Below are 9,188 nucleotides of genomic sequence, written 5' to 3' on the forward strand. Positions count from 1 at the left end.
AAAGAAAAAATAACTTGACTTTTTACGCCTATATTGTAATTAAATTTTTGTATCAATGACCATTAAAATAATAAATGTAATAAATATTATTTTTATAAAGAGAATAACTATTTTTTGTTGGTTTTAGCAAGTGTGAATGAAAAAAAAAGAAAAAATATGAAAAGAAAGAGAGAATACAAAAAGTGAGGGAACTATTTTGAAGGGAAAATGAAAAATCATTGCAAAATGCAAATGAAAAGTCATTTCTCCCCATATTGGCAAAAGAAAAGGGAATTGTTGTCCTTATATAAGGAAACACCTTTACTTCTTGAAGAGCTAAGAAGAAGGTGCGCCCCCTCACGCCATTGTGGTTGCTCGGCCTCGGATTTGGATGTGATAAATTTTTTGGACAAAATTTATTTAATCAATTTTTGTTAATCAAATAAACCCTGTTAATATTATCTCTTATAAATTAATTCAAAACTTTAGTTAATTAGTTAATTGACAGAATTAATTCGCGGGTAACGATAACATTTCAAAAAGTTGTTACTCTTTCAGAAAAATCGTTACTTTCCGAAAAGCCGTTATTTTTCTGATAGACACATTACATTTTTCGAAAACTTGTTATTTTTTTCAAAAGACACAACTTTCTGGATAAAACGGGACTGAACAGATTTTTCTGAATAGACACGTTTCTTGCTGAAAATGGCTATAAAAAAGGAAGTCATTTTTCATTTTTTTAAACACTGAGATTTTCCTTCTCTGCATATATATATTTTTCTCTCAAAATCAAAGTGTCGATCGACTGAGTCTGTGTGACTTGTTGTTGTTCTTAAGTTCGCTGAAGTTAAAGAAGTTTGAGGTACCGCTATTTCTTTAATAGTATTATTTTGTTTTATCTTGGGAGAGATTAATCCATAACCTCGGATACAGTGAGGGGATTAAATTTCTTAAGGAGACACAATAATTTCTGTGAACTCGAATTATTTTATATTTTTTCTGCTTCTTCTTATTTCTGTTTCTGTTTATTGGCTAACCTTATAAATACAGGTTGTTAACATTTTCACTCTCATAAGATCAAAAGGGTATATATGGGCAATTTTTGTAACAGTAAATGTATATATGATTATTTTGTAATGAGATATATATATAACAAAATTAAGAGGTATATCAAATCCTTTTCCAATTTTAAAAATTACTTTGGGCCACTAAGCTTGAATTTTTTCAATACCCCTCCCCCCAAAAAAAAATTTACTAAATAAAACACCTGAGAGTTATTAGTACTGATTTTCTACTTTTCAACACACGATAAATTTTTATCCAAACCTAACAAAACAATGAATCAATTAAAAAAGAGAGAAAACATAATTGATAATTTTTAATCTCATTAATATCTCAATTTTGTTTTCCTTGAAAAAAGTTTTAAAACTAATAGCATATAATCCTCTAATTTTCTCCTAATTAGTTGATATTCATTCCATAAATTTCTCCTATATTTTTGTCTCATCCTATTCTCTCCTTTTAAAATTCATAAATACTATTATAAGTACCCTTATTTTCTCTCTTATTTCATCAAACTTCAGTACTTCATTGAATCCACTTCATTAACTTAATCAATTTGTATATTATCTCAATTTTGTTTTCCTTGAAAAAGGAGTTTTAAAACAATAGATATAAACCTCTAATTTTGTCCTAATTAGTTGGTATTCTCCTAAGAGTTTTAAGTTTTTGTATAGTGTATAAAATTTTTTACACTATCGGGTAATTTTTAAGATAAACATGGTAAATTAATTGAGTAATTATTAAATATCTTTTTTAATATAATTATAATTACTATAAAATATAGTAAAGGTAAGTATTCTTTTTTCTCTAACCAAAATTAATTTATAATTATCTTCCTAATTAACAAAGTTTATTTCTTTTTCTACATCGTATTTTTTTTATTAGAAGTAATTTTTTAATGCCACAAATATTTTCCTATTTTTGGTTGTTTTTTCTTTTGAAATTTTGGCAAAGTCAAGATCTGTAAATATAAGAAGAAGAATTTTTGAAAAGTAGCAATATTACGATATTTCAAATATTCTGAAGATCAAAAGGTTGATAACAATAAAATCACTAATACAAATATAATTATTATCCCTTAGAAAATTCACAAACAACTTGAAAACATGATTTAATTGAAAAAAAATTGAAAAATCAATACAAGAATAGAAGACACAAATGCTAAAAAATAGAACAAAAACATAAAGAGATGGAACCAAATAAAATCAGATTTAGAAAACCAAATAAACTTGGTTAGTTAAGATGATAACTATGAATTAATTTTGGTTAGAGAATAAAAGGAGATTCAACTTTTCTTTGGTACATTTTACAGTAATTATAATTATATTCAAAAATATATTTTATTAATTATTTATTAAGTTACCTTGTTTATCATAAAAATTATTTGATAGTGTAGAAAATCTTATACACTAACAGGGCACTAATCTTAAACTCGATTCATAAATACTATTATAATTTATAAGTACCTTATTTTCTCTCTTATTTTTTCAAACGTCATTACTTAATTGATTCCACTCCATTAACTTAATCAATACACCAAAACATTTTAGTATAAATAATTTGGTAATTGCTTTTTATGTAAATCAATTTGTATATCATATTTAAACACAATTCATACACAACAATATTTTCAAAAACGTTTTTGGAGCGAGTCACAGGGCGGGTTTTGGGGCGGGGCATATCAAAAATGTTGAATGCCTTGAATCGGACCCGTTACAAACAGAAAGGACGGGGGTCTCGCTGGTATAAGAGTATATGTATATTATTTGTATATTATTTGTATTATTAAAGTTTCATGTTAAAAAATTACTCATTAGTCAATTATGGTATAAGAGTATATGTATACTGTTGTGGTATCATTAAAGTTTCTTATCCAGAAATTAGTCATTAATCAATAATGCTATAAGAGTATATGTATATTTTATGATATCATTAAGGATTCTTGTACACAAATTACTTATTAGTCAATGATACTGTAAGAATATATATATACACACGCTCTTATATATACTGACGAAGTTGGAGAGTGTGGGAGGTTGATGAGAGAGAAAAATATTTGATTGTTATTAGAACGTTAATTTTGGATTTTATATGTAAAAATAGCTATTCAATCCCAATTTTAGGGATGCGGGTATTTGAATGTAACTTCAATAATATATGGTATGAATATTAAAAGTGGTAATATATCTAATTGTTTGATGATATATATAAGGTTAGTATATATATGATAGTGATGTATATCTAATATGATAATTTATCCATTAGAAAGTTAAGTAAATCAGGTTGTATATGATGCTATACTTCCTTATCAAAGACTTTATTTTAAATTAAGTAAAGAGGATTCTTGTATTTCAACGTTGTGGTAGTTTATATGTAAATAATTTCCATATTCAATGTCCCATCTTGAGAGTAAGAATTATCTTATCTAGACGTTAGAATAGGTGGCTGCACAACTCGATCGGTGGGTTGGATCATGACATTATTAAGTAAAAGATTTTAATCCATTCACCGATCATTAATTCAATAACCTTATATCATTAAGTTAGGAAACTAATTTAATTAATGATGTAGGGAAAAGGGTCAAAATGCCCACAAACTATGTGAAAGGAATAAAAATATTCTTGGTTTATAGTTTAGCTCACAAATGCCCTTGCTGTCAATACTTTGGCTAAAAAATGCCCACAAACTATGTGAAAGGAACAAAAATGTTCTTGGTTTGTAGTTTAGCTCACAAATGTCCTATCCATCAATACTTTGGTTCAAAAATGCACTTGCAGTCAATACTTTGGTCCAAAAATGACCCTATAGTTACTAAAATAGGTCAAAAATGCCCTTTTCCAAATAAGTATATTTTTTTCTTTTTAACCAAATTTTCTTCTCACTTAAATTATTAAAGAACTATGATCTTGTTTTCTTTCTTATGAAATCACTTTAACTAATTAAAATGTAGGAAATAATTTTTCTTTTCTTAATCTCATCTTATCAATTGAAATAAAAATAACTTCATGTACCATCTCGACAGATAACATATGTTACATGAGATCATAGTATATCCATCATTAATTTATATTTATATAGCGATAGAAAATAATTATAATAAAATAAGAAATATTTTCATCTTTTCTGAATTGAAGATAAGAATTTTCTAAATAAAAAAATATATTAGAAAAAGAATGTGTTCAAAAGAAAATAAATTATATATTTATTTGAAAAAACGAGCATCTTTATCCAAAATAACAATAAAAATATTTTTGTGCCAAAATATTAATGAAAAAGATATTTATAAACCAAATTACAAATGAAAGACATTTTTATTTCTTTCACATAGTTTCAGGGCATTTGACCCTTTCCCCAATGATGTATTTTAGAATGAATATTACTAATTTTTAGATTTCAAGACATAACATTAATTTTCTACTGATACTAACAAATAAAAAAATTTAATTATAAAACAGAAAACAAAAATGAATTAAAATAATTCATAATCAATTAATTAACGATATCCTTTCCTTAAATATAGTGTTTAATTGACATGATGTATCTATCACTTGATTTTCTCCCAAATAATTGGTCACTATTTTAGTTGTTATCGATTCCCTAATCAAGAATTACAATATCCATCTCCTATTTTGATTCTTCCTTATCCTTTCTTTAAAAGGATAATTTTCACTACTTTGAGAATTAATATCATTTTTTTATTTTTTATGTTTGAAAGTCATATTATAAAAGAAACAATAAGCATTCTTATTTCTTGATTCTACTTTGTTTTTAGAATATTTTTTTTTGGTAATATATAGTTAACAATGAATTTCTATTTGAAAAGGTTTCATAATTTACAAGTAGCATCTTATACATATAAATTTCATAGATCAAAAGTTTTTCTTTTAATTTAAAAATTATATTTATTTTTTAAAAAATATTCTTATATATATAATTATTTTTGTTGTAAACTATAATTGTTTTCTAATACATTATCAAAATATTAAATATATTCAATAAATAATGTAACAAAATTATAATTTTATAAAGAAAATATGTGCGAAGTCTTGACCAAGTATTCAATTCAAAGTTGGAATCTAAAAATAAAAAAAAATGAAATTCCAAATTTTGTTTTTTTCCTTATATTTTTATTTTAAATTTTAAATTCCAACTTGGAAATTGTAGTGGATGGATAACGTCTTTCGTATCCCATATTCAACATCTCAAAAAATGAACGGTTCAGATAGAATCTAAATTGTTGAGCAGTCGGTTTCACTTAAAAAAAACGGATGCACTATAACAAATCACAAATTTTAGAGAAATAAAATATATTATCTCTGTCTGGATAAAGATAAGGCTTTCATCTACCTTTGGTATATTCCCTCTCTCTCTCTAGACTCTTTCTTCCTCATTGTATCTACACTCTTTCTCTCTCTTCTTTCTGGTTTATTATTATATACATAAACTCTCTAGGTTTCTTCATATGTATCTGCTTTTTTCTCAGCACCGGTGAAAGCAAAAGTGCAAGCTATGTCGATTGCGTTTGAGAGGAATAGTACACCTGATCATCAGATCGAACGGCCAGGATTTGTGCACGGAATGGCTTTTGTTCCGATCTATAACTCGCCAGATCTAGGCGTCGGAGAAAGTATGGTTCAGGTGAAGCGGGAAGATGAGGATGATCGGACTTCTTCTTCGTCTTCTTCTTCTATTGGTAGGAATAGTGATGACTCACCGCTGGCGGGAGGGTCTTCATCGAATGGAGGCCCTGGAGAAGGTGATGGAGAGGAGGTTCAGAGTCCGTTTAAACCTGGTGCTCTCGATAATTTGGAGTCTTTGGAGGAGGTTTTGCCGATCAAGTATGTGGTTTTACTTTTTAAAAAAATTCTCTGTTGATTTTAGGTTAATTTGTTTAATTTAGTCTTTTATTTTGAATTTTAGTTGATGACTTAAGTTTCTTAATATTCCAGATTAGGTTATGATTTTGTGGATATTTGTTAATTGATTTGTAGTAGCAACAGATTAACTCTGCCATATCTTGGTAATATTTATGACTTGCGAGGGAAATGGACAAGGAGTCATTTGCTTAAGTTAATAAAGTTAGCTTAGTATAAACCACACTAGGCAAGTGAGCTCGACCCAAAAAGTCAACCCAAGGGTTCAAAATTGAGACCTCCACTGTGGAAGTGCCAAACCAAACCATATGAGCTACCCAAAGGGTTAAAGCAATCCATGCATTATAATTGTTTTGGATCACAAACCAAAACAATCCAATAGAACTCTGTAGGTAACTTTTAATGTTGTGTATGTATCTATATGTGGTTTTTTGCATGCTTGTGATGGTTCTGTATAAAGAACTAAGGAGTGGTTACATGTTTCCTTGGGCTTGTCTTTGTCTTGAGGAGTGAGCTATCTAACTAAGCTTTGTTTTTCATTTTGAGGTAATGTATGTGGTACCTTGGGGTGGGACTTGTTCGTCTGTGTGTGTGTGTGTTTGATTTGAGCAGTAAAAGAAAAATCTGTAAGTTTACTTCGGTAATTATATTTCAAGTAGCATGGTGCAGGTACCTGAAAAGTAGTTTGGAACTAATTTTAGAGTGTGACCTGACCTGTATTTGCAATCTTACTGGAGAACATGTTTTGAATGTGATTGATGTTTCATATTATCTTGCTTCTGAATATTGATTACCAAGAATTTGTACAAAAATTGTATACGGTTGATAACAAAACCATTATCACTGCACTCAAGGGTGTCGCCTAGTATCATTGAAGTGGATTGACTCCTATGAGGTTTTAGGTTCAATTAATTACCTAGAGAGAAAACACAAGGTGATTTTTTCTCATCTTTCTAGCCTTGGTGGATAGAGTTGCGTGATATCTGTTGTAGATGGGAGGTGACAAGTATTCCATGGAATAAGTCGAGCTGCATACAAGCTGGTCAAGACACTAAGGTTGTTAAAAAAGATCCATTATAAACAGAAATTGATAAGTTCTTAACCTTAATCAATGAGTTTGGTATCGAAACAAAATTGAGTTCAACTTCTAAAAACCTCACGAATAATCTCATTACCTTCTTGAATGGGATCATGTCCTTCATTACAACCTTTTACACATGCTTCTAGAGCTACTTGATTAGCTACGACAGCTATCCAATTACCCCAAGGTTGTCTTGAACTTCCCCCACTGAATTTGTCCATAGTTCTTGTAGTACCTTTGACAGTGGGGACTAATACGTAGTACCAGGAATCATGGTTCCATCATGGGTGCACCGTGCATATCTGTTCACAGTATGGATCAAATACTTTGTCTGGATAGAGGTTGGGGGACCACTACACCAGAAAGCAGTCTGATGCTTCTGGAAGCTTGGAGCATCACTTCAGCATATTCAATTCTGATCATTTTATTATTTTTTATTTTTCTAAAAAGGACCACCAACAGAGGCGGAGCCAGGATTTTCAATAAGGGGGTTCTAAATCTGGAGAAATAGGTAGCCGAAGGGGGTTCGACATCTATTATATATACATATAAACTTATTTTAACCATGTATAAGTAATATAGTTTTCCGCCGAAGGGGGTTCACATTAAGGGTAGCTCTGCCCTTGACCACCAATGTGGTATCTTGAAAGTCAACCCACGTGGATGTATTAGCCATGAAAAAGAGAACAGTTGAATATTTTGAGTTTATAAGTCGCCCACCATTGGGTGTGTTAGCATTTCAAAAAAAGGAGGAAGATAAGCAGTAAATAAGTGTATATTAGTTTACCTATTATTATTGAAGTTTAGATGTATCCTTTTATTGGTCTGAACGGAAGTCTTAGATAGTCAAAGAAATGCAGAACTTCGTTTAGTTTTGTTAATATTTGAGTTTCAATCAAGTCACTTAAGAACATGGATCTTTTTGGAGAATGAATTGAGCAGTGCAGGAGACAAAGTAGACAGATTTCTAGCTTCTTAGAGATATTTAATGAGCAGTGAGTCTGGTAGTCTTATTCTTCTCATTGTTCTAATTGTGCTTGACTGCCATGTTTCAGGAGGGGCATTTCAAGTTTCTATGCTGGTAAATCGAAATCTTATACTAGCCTAGCAGATGCAGTATCATGTTCCTCGCTTAAAGATATGGTCAAGGCGGAGAATGCATACTCTAGAAAACGCAAGAACCTGCTTGCTCATAGCAATTTCTTTGACAAGAATCGGAATCACTTCCCAAGAAATAATAGCTGTGGGTTATACAAGAGACCAATAAGCTCTAGAAGCTCATTAGCTCTTGGTGCAACCTCCAGCTGCTCTGAGAGCAATAATAGTTCGGAGTCCTTGAACTCAAATGCATCGTCACCTCATTTCTCTCTTCCCCCTCTGCCTCCACAACCAAGAAGATATAGCATTGAGCCCTCATCATCACCTCCTGACCAGAAGCTTAGTCCATGGAGGTCTTTCTCCTTATCAGATCTGCAAGGGGCTGCTGCTGGAACTCCCAGCCTAATGGGCATAAAGGAATAGAAAAGATGTCTTAATGATAACATAATTTTGTGTCGCCCTATGAACCTAACTTCAGATAGGTTTCAATGGAGGTTGGCTTATTTTAGAAGTTATAGGGTTCAGTTTCTCGCCCCACCTCTGTATTTATCCCCCAAAGCATAATACCATCGTCTTTGGCATCTGTAGAATGTAATTATTGCTTCTGCTTACTTCTTAACCTTTGGGTTTCCTCCGTAACCTGTTGTATATTTCAATTGTGGTGTATGTCTAATTTAGAGATTTTATTTCAGTTTTTGTTTTTTTTTCTTTTATAATGAATTATATATGTACTTGTTATGTTTTTGGTGTAGTCTTCAATTTACTCTTCCAACTTTTTGTGCTGTGCACATGTATTATTACTAGATAGAGCATGACTCGTGCTTACATCAAAAGATCATCATTTCAGAAAAAATGGTGTAATATATAAAAGATATAATTTTTACAGTAGTAAGTTAAAAGTGGTACAATGTCATTGCAATGGAGGAGATGATAATATTGCATATACGTGGGAAAACAAAAGCATCTGCTTTTGTGTATTACACAAATTTCTTTTGGCACTTAAAATGTTTCTCCAGAGAAATGTAAGACAGAAATGTCTTCAAATTGGTCACAGTGGCCCGGCAACCACAACCATAGTAATCGTTGACAAGTAG

At 30.4% G+C, this 9,188-nt stretch overlaps 1 protein-coding gene across 2 annotated transcripts; it reads left to right on the forward strand.

The window, feature by feature from the left end:
- The first annotated feature begins 5,295 nt into the window (after positions 1-5,295).
- Positions 5,296-8,832, forward strand: LOC107023992. 2 transcript variants are annotated; one of them, XM_027918657.1, is made up of 3 exons: positions 5,296-5,393; positions 5,525-5,879; positions 8,052-8,832. In XM_027918657.1, the coding sequence occupies exons 2-3, from the start codon at positions 5,551-5,553 to the stop codon at positions 8,515-8,517; spliced, it is 795 nt and encodes a 264-aa protein (XP_027774458.1). In that variant the 5' UTR covers positions 5,296-5,393; positions 5,525-5,550; the 3' UTR covers positions 8,518-8,832. The 2 variants fall into 2 exon arrangements, with proteins under 2 accessions (XP_027774458.1, XP_015080341.1); XM_015224855.2 differs by lacking the exon at positions 5,296-5,393 and having other exon boundaries at positions 5,400-5,879.
- The last annotated feature ends 356 nt before the right edge of the window (positions 8,833-9,188 follow it).

This window comes from Solanum pennellii, chromosome 7, assembly GCF_001406875.1.
Source record: "Solanum pennellii chromosome 7, SPENNV200".
Taxonomy (NCBI): domain Eukaryota; kingdom Viridiplantae; phylum Streptophyta; class Magnoliopsida; order Solanales; family Solanaceae; genus Solanum; species Solanum pennellii.